This window comes from Xenopus tropicalis, chromosome 8 (genome assembly GCF_000004195.4).
Source record: "Xenopus tropicalis strain Nigerian chromosome 8, UCB_Xtro_10.0, whole genome shotgun sequence".
In the NCBI taxonomy this organism is placed as follows: domain Eukaryota; kingdom Metazoa; phylum Chordata; class Amphibia; order Anura; family Pipidae; genus Xenopus; species Xenopus tropicalis.
Genome location: NC_030684.2, coordinates 76,225,450 through 76,243,382, shown reverse-complemented (window position 1 = coordinate 76,243,382; position 17,933 = coordinate 76,225,450). Strand labels below are relative to the sequence as shown.

The 17,933-nt window shown below is 35.3% G+C and overlaps 1 protein-coding gene across 1 annotated transcript in view; it reads left to right on the top strand.

The window, feature by feature from the left end:
* Positions 1-16,103, top strand: part of lrfn3 (leucine rich repeat and fibronectin type III domain containing 3) — a 273,218-nt gene extending 257,115 nt beyond the window's left edge. Inside the window, exon 5 of the mRNA XM_018096347.2 lies at positions 15,335-16,103. Coding sequence (XP_017951836.1) covers positions 15,335-15,854 — 520 coding nt within the window. The 3' untranslated portion in view covers positions 15,855-16,103. The remainder of the gene's footprint in view (positions 1-15,334) is intronic.
* The last annotated feature ends 1,830 nt before the right edge of the window (positions 16,104-17,933 follow it).

Genomic DNA, 17,933 nt, shown 5'->3' with positions numbered 1-17,933 from the left:
TTGCAAGAAAAAAAAAGAATAAAATAAGATAAAAAATTGCCACTTGCACAGATGAAATAGTGTGAGAGGATAATGCACATTTTAATATTGATTCCTTTTTCCAATGTGACCCAAAGGTTCAGCTTACAGAATAATTATTTCTAGAATGAAAGGATGCCTTGTTAATCTCTGCAAAGGATAAAAGAGACTTTATTTATTGGACTTTGCAGAGAGAAGCTTGTGAAGATGCACATTTAACCCTTTGGAAAGTAACATAACATTCTTGGAGGCATATGATTCTTAAAAAAATATGATGTACTTGTGTTTTACTTTAGGATGAAAATCTTTGGTTTGAATATTTTTCTATATAATGAAGACAAACATATAGTATTATTGTTAATTAGATAATACACAAGTCTTTACTGTTTATTAGAATAACTGTTAGTATAAGAAATGAAAACTGGCAGTCACATATAAGGAGTTAATGCAGACTGGATTTATGGATTTAATCTTACTTGCACAGAAATGTGTTAATCAGATGTTCTGTAAATGTGACTGCTAGGGCTACCTGATCTAGAGGGGGAGGGGGGAATTGTAAATCAGTTGAATACTTTGCTACCCCAGGAGTTATAGTGGCTATAAGTTATTTGTATTGGTGTTAGGTAACCAATCACTACACCCCTATACTAATAGAGCACATGTGGATGGGTACTTTGTTGTGTGTCCACACAGTGCTTTATATTACATTATATTTCTGTAGTAATTTCTTATAAGGGGCAGGGGTACACTCATCATGGTAGGATGTAGCTATTACAGCAGAACACCAGTCATTAGATAAACTGATTTTCTTGGTCAGAATAGTTACCTATGTTAATGCTACACCTATCCAAACATGATAAAGTATATACAGTACCTATATATATTGGTGTATGCAAGCAAGGTCCATTTCTCAAACATTCCTGTCCTTCATTAAGTTTGTAGGTACAAAAGCCCACTAACAGTAAAGATCTATGTGTCTATCCCATCACCAAAACAGATTATGGGGCTGATTTACTTACCCACGAACGGGTCGAATGGAGTCCGATTGCGTTTTTTTCGTAATGATTGGTATTTTGCGTTTTTTTCGTATGTTTTGCGATTTTTTCGGATTCTTTACGAATTTTTCGTTACCAATACGATTTTTGCGTAAAAACGCGAGTTTTCCTATCCATTACGAAAGTTGCGTAAAAAGTTGCGCATTTTTCGTAGCGTTAAAACTTACGCGAAAAGTTGCGCATTTTTCGTAGCGTTAAGTTTTAAAGGGGCTTTGATGGACCAGATGAAGCCATGTTCGGCCACAGTTGCAATGTGGACTGTGTAAGTTGGAATACGGCTAAGACTGTTGCAGTGTTATATTTATGTTTATGCAAAACAAAATTAATAAAAGAGAGGAAACAAAATGAATGAATAACTTCAAGGGCCTCAATAAGGAAAATGTATTTACACTGAAAACACTTTGAAGGCTAGCAAGGGTATTTGGCATAAAAAGATGATCAGCAAGTAGACTGACACATTAATAAATCAATGAAATATAAAAACTGAGATATGGTTTGTTGTTACCCCTTTGGAACTTATATGCATACAAAGAAAACGAGAAAAAGTATTCTAGGAAGGTGTAAGATAAATAAAGTGGGTTGAAAACACACACTTACAAGATCATTCCAAAAGGGTTGTAGATATGGGGGAGTGAGTAGAGAGAATGATGGCTTCTTCATATATGCAAGTACGCTATGCCAATTAGACAGCTGCACTTAGTTCTGCCCACTTTACCTTAGGAGCAGTGCTTGTACAACTCCTTGGGGCCGATTCACTAAAGGGCGATAACGCTTATCACATGCTTTTTTGCATTAAAAAGCACACAATAAATAAGTACTGATTCATCAAAGTCATTTCGCATGCGTTAAGACGCATATCGCATGCACAAAAAAATGCATATTCGCAATGTGTTATTTACCTGGCATTGCGTTAATTAGCAAATAGAAATAATACTAACACATTATTCACAAACACATATGAAGCATTAAACGCGCTAAATATCGCATTAGTCTGTGCGAATATTAACACCTACTTGGGGCAGGCGGTACTTAAAGAAAATTGTGGTTCGTGAGCTTTTGGCAACACAACATGGACTTTGCAGTGGGATTTTTTCAAGTATGTGTTGGCCCTAGAATAATGCATCCTCCAGTTTTCAGAACAGTAGTTGTCCGAAAGTAATGGTTACGTGCGTAAAATTGTGCACTAATATAGCAGACGGCTATATCAGTCGGTCAACACGAGTTAAATAACGCAAAGAGCATCACGTCTTAATTATGACGCCTGTCCTTTCAAGCGTTAAGTCGAATTGTGTCCTGTACTTGACACCGGCCTTGCACTGGCATTAAGGAAAGACTCCCTTTTTGTTCTGTGTGTATAGTGTTCAATGTTGTGCAACTCAGGTCAAACACAAAAGGGCATGTAAGTAACATACATACTTTGAAAGTGGCACCCATTTGCATGAATTTACCAACTGGCTTAAATCATGGTGACAGTAGTATTTGACTTGGAAGGAAGGATCAACTTCATGGGCACAAGTGGTAAGTATAAATACTAAAACAGTACATATTTTAGAGGAAGGCAATAAAAGTGAATGGTTGCCATTTTTCTTAGGCTTCTGTGGTCACAATAAGCACATAAAATAACTTCCAAATAGTGGCACATGTATTACCCTTGGTGATATTCATCTAATACTTCTAGTGCAGTGTCACCTTATGTGCAGCACGGGTATATGTTGAACCTTTTTTTGGCAGTAGTGGGGAAAAATAAAGAAAATATAGTAAAATACACATACAGGATCTTTTGTCAAAGAACCTATTATTCAGAAAGCTCAGAAACACAAGAATTCTATTTTCCATAGAGTCCTATTTAAGCAAACAATTTAACAGCCTATTCCATCCCTGGCCAAACCCCCAATCACAACACAAGCTTTTCCTGTCTCTGAAATATATGGGGATATATATGGATCAATTTTAGTACCTTTTAATAATGGGGGTTAACAACAATTTTTGTGTATATCCCAAAGGATTGGTGACTGGGCTGTTACTACAGGTTACCAGGTGAGGGGGGTTGGAAAGGATTACTCCTGAAGAATCTGTGTGAGCTGATACCAGTATAACTGGTAACATGAATCCACACTGGTGCCAAAATAATCCTATTGTTTTTAATTTTTTTTTTCTTTAAATTTTAATGAATTAGTTATGGCCTTAAGTAATGGTACCCCAAAATAAAGAAAGACCTCTTATGTAGATATGCACATATCTCAAACATTTCAGATAATAGATCTTATGCACATAACATTGTAGAGCTCCCACTAAATAAAGAACATGAAAAGGTAAAATCACTGGAGAGTGCCAATCTGTTAGGCACCCCAGTCGCTTGCCTTTTAGTCTCCTAAAACATTAGTGGGGTTTTATTTTGAAGAAAAGGAGCACAATTTCAGGCTAGCAATACTAGTATGTTCCTAACAACTTGTCACCCCCCCTTAGATTTGACTTTTCCTTTAAAATTAGGCGTCTTCCCTGATGTAATATTACTATTGTAATCGTATGTGAAAATATATTTTTGTAATTTATGGGCTTTATGAACTTTATTTATAATGCAACTGTTAGACAGCAGAATCAGTAGATGAGAAGGGTATGATTAAGTCATACATTTACCACAGCCAAGTACTGTATGTGTTGAAGGTCATAAAGAATAAACTTGAAGCTGCTTCCAATACGTTTTTAATATTAACAGGAAAAAACTAATAGAAAAGTATCTTGGACTGTGCACTAGGAAGCTTTTCTCATTTAGTCATTAGGGTCCCCCCTGGGCTTAAGCAGGTGGCACATGGTTTATTAGCTAGCTCCATAATTCCATCTGTTGTTTCTAATTTCATCCCACTCATCGCACTAAGCACAAGCACAAGCACATACATGTATCTTATGGGCCATTTCATACCAATGCACTTGGTTTTGTCTACAGTATCAATAAGTACATACAGTATGTCTGTCCTTTTCCAATGTCACTGTATGACAATAGAAATATTAAGAAATAAGATAGTAATGGAATACTATTTGTCGTCTCCCTTTTCTGCCTTCCCCTAAGCATTGGTGGGGCCAATCAGATATTAAGCTGTACATTCCCATGTGTGCCAGCAGGCAGTTTTTGTGGGCAATAACTTAAAACTGAATATGTGCTGTCAAAGGATACACAGCTACCATGTTTTAACGAAGCACTAAATAAATATAATGAGCTTTTTTTCACATGTTTTTATCCTTAAAATAATTATCCTAAGAAAGTCAGGTACATAATTACATCTCATTAAGTCATAAAAAGTAAAGGGTCTTTTCATTCTAGACCAATGTTTACCGGATAGATGTATGCACATATTTTTACATGAATTAATATAAAATGTGCATTTTGATAGAGAGCCATGTGAACTCCTGCAGGAGAAGAGAATTGAAAAGCTCTAGCTCCTTCAGAGTAGTGCACTGTGGGTCAACCACACAGATTAACTCATTAGCCTCTGACCACAAGAGATTCTGTATAATAAGCCGTGATGTAAAATAAAAGCCAGACACACTCTTCAAACCAGCCAGAAAATGTATTTGGCTGGGTACATTTAGTTTGCTTTTAGCAATTTGGCCCTTTTTCCTTACAAACGTTGGCATTTAAAAATACTTATGTAGCATGGTGGATTGAGATGGCTTTGTACAAATCTTTATTAGACATTAACCAAAGTGTTTTTATCATATGATGATCATTTGCTTGTGTTTGTGAAAATCTGGGATGCGAAATGTTTAATGTTTTACTGATTATGAAGTTGACTATGACAAATTATATTCCCTGGGATTTGTGTAATTTGCAGGAGTAGGTGTCGATGGTACATAGAAAAATGTTGTGCAGTGGTGTCCTGCAGTATTTAGTAGTTCAAAATTGGCCCACATTGCCTGCTATGAATATCACTTGAAAGCATCTGTACTTTTTGAGATGATTTATATCTGTAAATACCTCTGCCATCATTACCTGCTTGGACTGCTATAAAAAAAAAAAAAAAAGTAAAGATTTTTTGTTTTGACCAGTAGGCTTTAATTTGCTTGCAGGACCATATGATAAGTAAGAGATAAGTAGGAATTTGGCTTCCGAAGCAATACATCTGGGATAGTTTTCATCTACTTCTTAATTCATGCATTTCAGTCTCACTGGGGATATATAAAGGTTATGGAGGATCTTAGGCTGAATCCACCTCTCTGGAGCATACAATCTATTTTCCTTCCCACAGTCAAATAAACTACAGTAGGCTTAATTACAAGCTAATGCATACACCACTTATTTTCACTATGGGGGGAACATGAGGAAAACACAAGCACAGTATAGTTACCCTATGGTGAGAGTCAACAGCACTAACCATTGGGCCGTAATGCAGTATTTTTGCAGTAAGGGACTACCTCCTATCTGCAATTTAATAATAAAATAAGCTGCGTAACATCACAGAGGCAGCAACAAACTACCATGGGGCATATTTCAATCACTGATTTAGTCCCTATAAAACATGGATCACTGGTTCTATCTGAAAACATATCAGTGTATAAAATCAATTGCATGTTTTCATTTACTTGAACTGTATCTCACTTTCATGTTTAAATGAAAGTACCAGAAAGGCTGGCAATTTACCACCTAGATGCATTGCTCTTAGCAGAATGGGTGTCTGGGCAAGTTTCTATAGGCAGCAAAAGTTATTATAGGGAGTTATTGCATGTCTTTGTCAACCTGGGTACCTTCATGAAGAATAAATATCTTTCTGCTAGAGCTAAATGAAATCTGTAGTTTTGTCCTGATTGTGGCAGTAGAAAATTATTGTTTTTAAGACTCATACCGGGCAGAAAAAGTGGTAACTTGCTTTGCTACTAAGACAACACATGGGGCCCGATTCACTAAAGTCCGAAATAAGGAGTGCTATTTATAGCATGCGTTAAAAATCTTATCACTTCTTATTTTTCACTCGATTCACTAAAAGGACACTTGTCATAATTAAGAAGCGATGTTCTTGGCGTTATTTATCTTGCGTCGACATATTTTCAAGCAATATATTACGCAGCGCACAACATATTACGCAGCACGCAATATTTTACACAGAGCGCACAATTTTCAGAACGGTAGTCTTCAGAAAGTAATGGTTACGTGGGTAATATATTGCGCTCTGCGTAAAATATCGCACGCTGCGTAATATGTTGTGCACTGCATAATATATTGCTTGAAAATATGTCGTCGCAAGATAAATAACGCCAAGAACATCGCTTCTTAATTATGACAAGTGTCCTTTTAGTGAATCGAGCGAAAAATAAGAAGTGATAAGATTTTTAATGCATGCTATAAATAGCACTCCTTATTTCGGACTTTAGTGAATCGGGCCCAGTGTCTTTTAATATCTGAATAGTGACACGGCTGCTATAATGTATAATGTATGTAACTAACTATGTAACTAACTATACCTGTTATAGTGCAGCAATAGCAAAATTTACCTAATTAATATGGTTGTAGTTGATTTCATTGACCTTTGATGCTAAAACTGGCATTACTAAAGCTTTATGCAGAAAATCTGCCAGCCCCTCACTACATTAATCATCCCTGAAGATCTAAGTCTATTATGTTGACTTCAGTAAGCCATTATTAACTTTCTCTGCTTATGGCACTCTGGCACAACACCCACCACCACCAATACCAAAATGTAAACATCTGTATATTTTTGTTAAAGATTTTTGGGAATCCTTTTAATTTCTCTGTGCCATCAAATTTAAGCTTCTCTGTTGCAACCAGCAAAAGCTGCTGTCCAGGATATTGTACAATTCAATAGCTAATTGGTTGTGTGGAATATTCAATATTTTTAGTACTAAAGTGGTAATCAACAGGGGTCAAATTCCCTTGGATCTTTACACATTTATGAGACATGCTATAATACAGGACAAAAAAGTCTGTCTTGAAATGAAGATAAATGAGCAAAAGGCCTGACTGGCCAAGTTTACTACTGGTCTGTTGGCTGAATGGAAGCAAAGGCCACCAAAAATATTCCAATGTCTGGTGGAAAGTCTTCATATGTCTTATAAAATCATAGGGATGCCTAATTTGTATTTCTTTGTTCCTTATTTGTCTTTAAATAAGTTCTCTAAGCCTCAGAAACAACGCCATTGCATGTGGTAAGAAGCAGCTGATGTTTGGGTAGAGTTTAATAATGCAATACCCCATGTCTTTAACAGTAATTTCTGTATTTCATTTTTTACTTTTATCAAAATGAAATTTAGAATAATTTTGGTAAGTAGGGCAATCTTGAAAAAAAATAGTAATTTGAAGCATTGTTGCTGCATTCCTGCATGACAAGCATCTAACAGCTACTAGGATATTTGTGGTACAGCATAACGGAGTCTGCTCCTTGGACAAATTGGGGTTATTGTGTTTAGACAAAGGAAGGGTATAGTTTTATTTATAACCATTAGTAGTCCAGCTACGTAGGTGGAAGGATGCAATACAAATGACATGAAATTATGTGGATAAAGTAATAAAGCAAAAGATATCTTTGTACTTCATACTCCAAATATTTTTTTATTCTGATTAATATGTTATTTTAATCAATTCTGGAATCTGGAAACAATATTGCAAAATTTCCCCTTGCCTGCATTGTGAGCAGCCAAGTGACATAACCGTTGCTTTCAGTATTAGGGAACAGAATATCAAATTTCTGACACGTGTCCTGCTAATGAGTCTGCTATTGCCTCCTTATTTTATCCTGTAAGAATACTTGCCATGGCTGGTGCCTATTATTGACCTTGACAGGAGCTGCACACAGAAAAGACATTTGAATCATTCCTTATGCTGTTTATCTCTGCATAATATTTCTCCCAAGCCTTAGATCTTCTATCAGTTGCTAGCATCAATATATATACTTGTCATCGACATACCAACTGTTAATCCTGCTGAGAAGGCTGGTAAATTATAAAATATTATTCCATTGCCTAATAATTCCTGCTGTTTAATTACATCTAAACTGTCTAAACTGCAATTTGTGTTTTCTTGGTTTGACTAGTCTCTGTCTTCCAGTGAAAGAAAATCACTACAGCATAAAATTACATGGTCCCAATTCCATGCTTCCTACTTTGTGGAAACAGTTTGTAGAAGGCTCTTACCTGTTTCAGCAAAATAATATCCTTAAGCATAAAGGGTTTACCCAGGCATGAATTCACTGCGAAATTTTGCATTTCACCATTGGTGAATTTTTTTTGTGTAACTGCCACAAATATTTGCCACAACAAAATTCGCAGAGTGAAGAAAAAGTTGCAGTTGTGTCATGCAGCATTTTGCTTATTTTTCTGCAGCTTTGTGAATTTTTCAGATTCGTTCAACACTAGAAGACCATAATAATGGTAAAGGGAGCACCACCATTAATCAACAAGTCATAAGAAGATGTGCATGGTCAAAATTATAGAAAGCTATTAATCAATTAGAAAGAACAGTATGACCAAATATATTGCACCTCGCTTTCCTGAATATCTGAGATTGAGTCCAATCTCAGATATTCAGAAGGGGAGGTGCAATATATTTGGTCACACTTTTATTTCTAATTGATTAATAAATGGAAGACTGTTTATGTATGCAATGCCTTTAAGAACAGTGGCTTATTTTTTAGATTACTAATTGTTATATCAAGCCTTGGACTTAGGGCGTTTCGGAAAGAAGGAGTGCAAGGAAAAATTCATAAAATATGGAAAGTAGTCCACTGTGTACCTTCCTGATCCTGTTACAACAAAAGTTGATGAAATTGCCCGATATTTATTGGCCATTCGCTATTTATGTATGGGAAAGAGGAGAAACTGATGGATGGAAAGATAGATAATACACTGTAAAATGTAAAGCAAAGAGTGGTCAAGTGAAGAGAGGAGGAAAATAGTCTGACATACCAGTCCAAGCATATTTATGTATCTTGACTGAAGACACATCAGCTTATCATAAATCACCAATTATTTTCATCTTTCTTATGTTTAAAATGTACCCTAACCCTTTAGATTAGATTGTATGCTCTTGTGAGTAGGACTCTCTGATCCTACTTTATATTTTAGTTTTTAACCCTTGTTTGTTAAATTATTGTAAAACACTGTTTGTTATAAATTAATGTAAAGAGCTGTGTAACTTGCTGGTACTATAAAAATACATGATGATGATACAATGTGCTACTCAGACAATCTACTGCAGCCATTACAGCAGGTGCGTTTGACAGGCAGGTTGCTGTCAAACTTACAAAGTTAAAATATTATGTGCATCAATATTTAACAAGTATATCTGGTTTGGCTACCATACCATTTTGTGTCTTCAGTTCATGGGTAACCAGTTTGTATCCACTGGCAATGTTTCTTTTTTTAAATGAATTTATGGATTGACTAAGACACCAGAATCGACTGTTAATTGTATATTAGTGTGCTCCCTGTTGCTACTATAAGATTATAGTCTTAATCTTGCCCTGACTAAAAAGCTCACTTTATGTAGGAGCAATGTGGTAGCTAATAAATTACATTTATAAAAAGTAAATTATATAGTAATTTAATTCCTGTGTAGAAGATAAAAGAGCTAATGGTAGTGGAGCATGTAATGGGTTACATTGTCTAGAGAAACTCCAACATATTGACAATACATAATATGACTTTGCTAGGTAATAGGGATACGGAAGAGCAGGAAGTGGTGCATAGCATCACTGAGTAAACAAAGTACGCCATCTTGCTTAAGTCCCAGAGTTAGTTGCAGGTTTCATTAAAGACAGACTGTAACTAGAATGTCATTTGTAAGAAAGGAGCTCTGGGAATACACAGCACATTTCTCTTGCTCATCCGGCTGCGTTAATGGCATTAACATGTTAACAGAACTGGCAGCTCATCAAACTGTGATAAATAGGAATTTACAGCCCCGCTAAAAACAACATCTGCTTGAGAGCAAAGATAAAAGCCTTTTATTTCCCCTGTATTGCTTTCCTAAACGAAATGGAACACCAACATTAATTACTCCCAGTCTTTAATAAACAATATCAGATTATACTTGGCTGGCTGATACAGAAGGATCACAGTTCAACGTGTTTTTTTAATGGTAAATAATTCATTAACATTGGTAAGTCAGTACAAAATATTGTTAGATTATTTAACAGGTAGTTTTTTTTTTTCTTGCTATAAAATGTTAGTGAAAGCCATGTCCACTTTTGTTCAAAATACTGATTTATGAAAACTTTGTATTTTTCTGCCTGGAACCCCTCTGAAGCAAAGACATTTGTCAACAACTGACTTAATGGTTTGTACTTTTAAAGGAATGATACAAAAAAATAATATATAAGCAAAATCCCTTTTAAATCAGGGTGACAAAATAGGGGGGTGATATATGTTGGTGTAAGTTTTTCCTGGTGCCAGTTTCTCTCTATATTTTATCTAAAACAGATGGAAATTAAGTCTGGATGTGTTGCGCAGACAATGCACAACTAAGAATACATAGTTACATAATTAAGTTGAGTTGAAAAAAGACCGAAGTCCATCAAGGTTAACCCTTCCAAGTGAAACCCAGTGCACACACATAGGCCCATACCTACCTATCTATACACTGACATACATAAACCATATATACCAACATCAATACTAACTGTAGATATTAGTATCACAATAGCCTTGGATACTATGCTTGTTCAAGAACTCATCCAGGTCCCTCTTAAAAGGCATTAACAGAATCTGCCATTACCACATCACTAGGAAGGGCATTCCCCAACCTCACTGCCCTCACCATGAAAAAGCACCTACGCTGCTGCAAATTAAAGTTCCATTCCTCTAATCTTAAGGGGTGACCTCTGGTTCTGTGATTGTTTTTATAGGAAAAAAAGAACACCCCCTATCTGCCTATAATCCCCTCTAATGTACTTGTACAGAGTAATCATGTCCCCTCACAAGCACCTTTTTTCCAGAGAAAACAACCCCAACCTTGACAGAATAGAACCACTAATATTGTATCCTTTTGTTTCCCCTTGCAAGGTGATCTGTATAATGGGCAATTTTATTTTGTCTGGCTCCTCCCTTCTAAATATTTCATCAGTAGCTTCAGTTAGTCCTACAGAGCCAACATAGTAACTGAGAAGTAGAATATAAACCTTATCCTCCCAGGGAGTCATATTTTAAAATTGCTGCAGTCACATGTACTTTGGTTTGATCTATTGTATCATGCATTTCTTTTACACAGTAGTTTGTAGTTATATACTATAGAACAATGTACTATTAGGATGAACTGGTGTACAAAATAACCATACTTATTCTGTAGCTTAGAGGCCCCTTTCTTTCACGTATCCCTCATTTACTGATCTATATCCCACCCCAAACCTGCAAAAGATATAAACATACATTCACACATACACATAAAATTCACAGGTTTAAAGATGGACAAAGATATAAGCTGATTATTGATGGCATATGAAGTAATTCCAGAAAATGATCTCAACCCCAACTGAAAATGATGGTTGGCAGAAGCAAGTAATACACTTTTTGTGTAATGCCAGTATAATGCCAAGTATAAGTGCTAATTAAGAACTCAGAAGGATTAAGGGTAGGCTAATGAAACAAGGCAATCAGAAAAGAGTAACTGAGAACTGAAGCAGTGGGAGCCACTGTTTTGCAGATAGCTAACATGAGGGTCTAAAGTTGTTTTCTATGCAAAACACCTAACTGCCACTCCAAAATAATGTACTAATTATAATATCCTTAAATGTTTTCCATACACTGCTATAATTATGAGATTACTTCTTCCAATAGCTATTACTGAAAACAGGACTTAGTAATCTTCTTTTAATAAAGATCATAATATATAGCACTGATCTAATAATCCTCAGAATTCACTTGCAGGCTTTTAGGTCCATTTGGTGTAACTTGCAGTATGTATAGCTTCTTATTGTGCTCATATAATTCAGGTGTCCCCCTGCATTGCATTTTTTATTAAAATTGTCTATTATTTATAGTTTCTTGTTGCCTGTGATAGCACGGATGACCTCCTGCGATCTATTTTGTAATTTTTAAGTAAAGTAGCTCTGCAATTTAATGTATACAGTTTTTCTGTTGTTGTTCAACTATTTATTATGCAGCTGTCACATTTGGCATTTAAAGGACTAGTATTAGCAAACAAGAAAAAATTGTATTTGACATACAATTTCTTTCTTTCTTTCATGTGAAAAAATACTTTCTTTGAAGCAGAAGTCCTAGTTTTGATCACTGCCTGCCTTGTTGTGTGCAGTCATCTTTTAGCGGTTATCTAAACAAGCTGTCACCCAACCTGTTGTGTACAGTGGAGCCTTGAAGAGTACATAATACAAGTAATATTGTCTGTCCACGAAAGGGAAAAGAGGAGCACAGTAGAAAGTGTTAGAAGGATTACTACCACCTATGCTAAGGGGTGGCCTCTGCTGCGTTCACCTTTTTTTGTGGGAAAAATGATCCCCTACTATTTGTATATAATGTTCTCTAATGAACTTGTGCAGAGTAATCATGTCCTCTCACAAGTGCCTTTGCTTTAGAGAATACACCCCCAGCCTTGACAGTCTAACCTCATAGTTTAAATCTTCCATCCATTTCACCTGTTTAGTTGTACATCTAAACCTCAGACAAATTCTACTTTTCACCTTGTGCTAGCAAGCATCATAAATATAGCAATGACTTAAGTCTAGCTATTCACATAAAATGATGTTTTTTCTGTTGCGAGTGACAAACGTTATTAACACCTACCCTACCTGCAAAACCGTTATGCTGTCAATTGTGAAACAACAGCACAAGTGTTTCAAAGGTTATTGCCATGACACATCAGTGAAACAGATTTTCATATATTCACTTTTAGCAGAGATTTCTAGAACCTCAGATTTTTATTTTTTTGCTCACCAGATCTGTAGTTTTCTTATGTATTTTCTTAGCAACAGTAATCCAGCACCTTTCTGCTATATATTGCTACTAAATATGCACTGAAAAATAAAGTTTTTTTTGTTTTTGTTTTTTTAAATATATATATATATATATATATATACCAGAAAAAGCAAGTTTTTGTGATTCCAAATTGGGAAAGAAAATCATTTGAGTTCTTTTAAGATAGAAGAAAAAATGAAACGTCATGAAAGAATAGGAGAAATTGCTCTGCGGGGTCCTAATTTACACATTGTGTGTTCGAGGGGGATTAAGACAGGGCAGCGATAAAAGAAGCATTCAGCTGACAATAGGCAAAGCTTTTCAACCACAGGGAAGGTAAAAAAGAACAATCTGAGGCTTTCTCCTAAAGACTTCAAAAACACAAAGACTTTGTGCACAAGGTGAATGAGTCCTATGAGTGGTGAGTGGGTAGAAGAAATGGAGTGAGGTGAGGAATTCTATTTGTTTCTATCGGGACAGCTTACCTGCAAAGATGCTGAGAAACCTACCGAGTTTAACCTTACAAGATAAGGTACATTACATTCTATCTGTTGCTTTTACTTTAATATATATAATACATACAAGGGATTTTGAATGAAAATCAAAAAAACAAATTACTGAGGTAGCAACTTTTTAGTCTCTGAGAGTGACCTTAATCACAAGATCCTTGCCAAGGCCCAAAAAGTCAATTCTACATCAATTAAAATTGATTTTCGTTCTTCTCTTAAAATCTGTAAGTGCAGTCTTAAATATTTCCGTTTACACTGCACTTGACTGGTATCCAGGCTCAGTATGACTTTTTGCACTACATTTTTATTGGCATCTTCTAACATATATTTACCATCTATAATCAAGTTTAAAACTTGAGCTCAATGAAGGTGGCTTGTGATTAACATTTTTTTTTTTTTACTTCCTCTTCTGTCTCTTTCCAGCTTTTAAATGCAGGGGTCACTGATCCTGCCAGCTAAAACATTTGAGTTCTTTTAAGATAGAAGAAAAAATGAAACGTCATGAAAAAATAGGAGAAATTGCTCTGTGGGGTCCTAATTTACACATTGTGTGTTCGAGGGGGATTAAGACAGGGCATCGATAAAAGAAGCATTCAGCTGACAATAAGCAAACTCTGCGAGGCTACAATAGGCAAACTCTACGAGGCTACAATTTTATTGCAAGGTGAACCTTGCCTTTAAAAATATATCCATACATTTTATATATTAGCATTTGGACAAGGAAGCAAGGATCATAACTTTATATATTGGAGTTAAAGCCTAAATAATATTTATGCTTTTCTTTATGAGACAAGTACATTAAATGGTTGGGGTTAGTAATGTATAAATGGCTGAACAAAATCTTATTGTAGCTGTAGTGTATTCATAGACATGGATACACTAAGAAATATTAATAATAGCAACAGTAATAATACCATTATATAATATCCCAAATGTACTATCCATGGTCTATAGGCAAGTTCTCCAATAAGCTAATGACTCAGCAAATAGCAATTCTGACAGACTGATAATTAGAAAGAGGTAGAGTTATGGTAATAGTGTGCTTTTGTGTACAATTCCATTTTTCAATTTCAACGCACCCTGCTTACTACTGGATAGACTAAAGCCTTTATCCAAAACTAAATGCTATATATGACCTGTCATCTCTGAATTCCAATGCTACCTGAATGATGCTACCTGGTTAAAAAGGCTGGTGTCATAGCTACTTCCTAAAATGGCTCCCAAAATCAAGTTGCATTTCAGACACCATTTTAGTAAAAATAGAAATAAAAAAAAAACTAAAAAATGAAAGTATAAGTAAAAATTTAATTTTTGTATTTTTAGATGAATGCTTTATAATTATTATTGTTAATAGAGCTTTAGCTTGCATGAATAACCAGTGTTATAAAATGTTTAAGAATATATTTTATTCTGATTACATTTTGGTAAAATGTAGATTTAATGAAATTTTTTCCCTTCCTTTCTACTTACGTTGTAAGGTTTATCCAACTATAACTGACATTTTTGTTTAGCTTTATTAGCAAACAAAGTAATGAGTGACTGCACATATATTCATAATAAATCATCAATAGATTTTAAAATTAATAATTACTTCTACTTCATAAATAGAGGTTTTAAGTTACCTGTGACTCCAATAATGTACACAATGCTTGGTGCTCGCAAGTGATGTCATTAGAGCTTAGGCCTCATTCACAATATGAAGTTTTTTTTAAAAAAAAGTCTACTGATCATTCCTCAGTTCAGTCAAGCAAAGATAGTGTTAATTTTTTTTCTTTAATTGGAAATGTATCATTCTTACTTACCATTGTCTTTACCATACCTTTTTTTCTTAACTTGCAGAATGATTCCCTCATCAAGCAAGTCATTCTTCTTAAGTGACCTGGTTTCATCTCGCAATTATGATCTGTGTGTTCTTGCTGTGTATGATGATGGTACAACTGCCCTAACTGCAACTAGAGTGATTGGATGTGTTCAATTTACAACAGAACAGGAATACAAACAGTGCAGGTCTCTACATGCACAATTTCTAGGTGGAACCATGATTATTATCATTGGTGGCATTATTGTAGCGTCTGTCCTAGTCTTTATTTTCATCTTGCTTATGAAGTATAAAGTCTACAACAACCATCCTAAATCTAAACCAGCCAAGGTAACCAATGTATGTTCTCAAACCAATGGAAGCCACAGTGGGACAATGGGACGTTCATCATCCAAGCTAACTGAAAGAAGGGACAGTCTTCTGCAGGACATCTCAGGAACATCTGTCAAAGGCAAAACAATAGTTGACCTCAGCCCAGATGGTGAAAGAGTGACTTTGTCCGACACTACCTTTATAACAAATGATGTTTTGTCACACTAGCAGTGCATTAAATCAATAACAAAAACATATGCACCTCTTTTAAGGACGCTCCATCATGTATCGTGGTGGCACTGTTGCGAACATTTTCATGCAAGAAGTCGTATTTTCGGCTTTACACCTATTGTCTATTTTTAAGATCAGATGGTTACAACAAAATGCTATTTTTTTAAACTGTACAAATGGTTCTTGCATTCTTAACTATTTTTGGTTCAATATTATTAAATATAAAGTGTGTGATTTACAAAGTTATTTGCAGTGAATGCTCATTTTAATCATGGCAAAGTGTTACAACAGGGGAATATACTGACATTTTATTGATTTCTGTGAAATCTTTTTGAAAGCATATTGCACAAGACAAGATGAAGGATGTGAATGTGCGCCTAAACACATTTGTCCATGCAATGAATTAAATGCATATGCTCCAGGGAAGCCAATTCATTTATATTCAGTCTATTCACAAAAGGGTCAGTTATAGAGAAGCACACATTATTTTGGGGGGTTTTTGTAACTTATATACACATTACTGCCATATCACTTCATTTTGGACATTCAGCACTGTCTACTGTCATCTACTCATTATTTACATTGTAATTCTCATACAAAATCTTAACAATTGTGCCTGCATCCAGCAATTGATTTCAATTTTGCTATATTCAATATATGACTATTTCTGATCTATCTTTTCCCATTTTTAATGTTATTCTGAATTACTAACTTTACGCTCACTTCTTTCACCCCCTCCCACATATTCCTCTACTACTTTATTATTATCATCAGCTATCTGCAGTTATATGATGTACTGACTAAATTCTGCCATATTCACAGGGGTTGTGGTCCCTTCTTTTGCTACATACACTTGATTATGCAAGATTATCATTTAGTCTTAGTTTGTTGTTTATAGGGGATGCCCCTTAAATATATTCTTTTACATAGTCTTGTTTCCTAACATTAATATACATGCTAAACACATAGTGGATACTAAAATAATGGCACAATAAAACATACCCAAAATAAACACATATAAAAGCATAAACTATTGCTTTTAACAACATTCCATATTTATTTTCATTTAGAGATTTGTGACTTTGTGAAATAAAATATTCTATTTTTCATGCATTTATATAATCATAAAGGTTAATGTAATCAAAAGTAGTAACCAATATTAACCTATCAGACTGAATGGTTTTTTTTTAATCACTCCCTAAAACTTAATTTGTAGTGATTGATGCGTGCAGAGTAATGACCTAGGGACACATTTACTAACCCACGAACGGGCCGAATGCGTCCAATTGCGTTTTTTTCGTAATGATCGGTAATTTTGCGATTTTTTCCGTATTTTTTGCGATTTTTTCGGCGTCTTTACGATTTTTGCGTAAAAGCGCGAGTTTTTCGGAGCCATTACGAAAGTTGCGCAAAGTCGCGATTTTTTCGTAGCGTTAAAACTTGCGCGAAACGTGACCTATAGTGGTCACAAGACCTAGATTCTAAGGGCTCTGGCACATGGGGGAGATTAGTCGCCCGCGAACAGGGAGTTTTGTCGCGGGCGACTAATCTCCCCTGTGTGCCAGAGCCCTAAGTGCTATGAGTTGTAAATGTATTCAAAAACAGTACTTGCAAGTTTTGTGGTACTTTTCTGTGTTAGCCATGGATTTAAGTCAGCAACAGCTGTCTTCATATACATGTTTAACAAAACTAGTAACGCATATGCTGTATTATTTATAAAACATAGGCATGGGGCATTTCCGAATATGTCAGCATTACTTTAAATAAACTCCCTATTTGCACAGCAAGCAGTGCTACAAATATAAACTGTCTTTTAGACAAAGGATCACTGCTACAACAATAACTGTTATAAGCCTATGCCAGTCATACAGGAAGATCCAAAAAATTTCCATAACAAACACATGACAGCTGAGACAGCAATGCCATGTGTAGCAATTTAGTACTCTCTCTTGTTAGAAATATGGGCTAGAATACAATAACATTTTTCCTCCCCATTACTTAGCAACTTGAAATTTCTTACCACTGCTTGCCCCTGTCATTACATCTCCAAGTACTGCACCTTTTTCAGCATTCTTC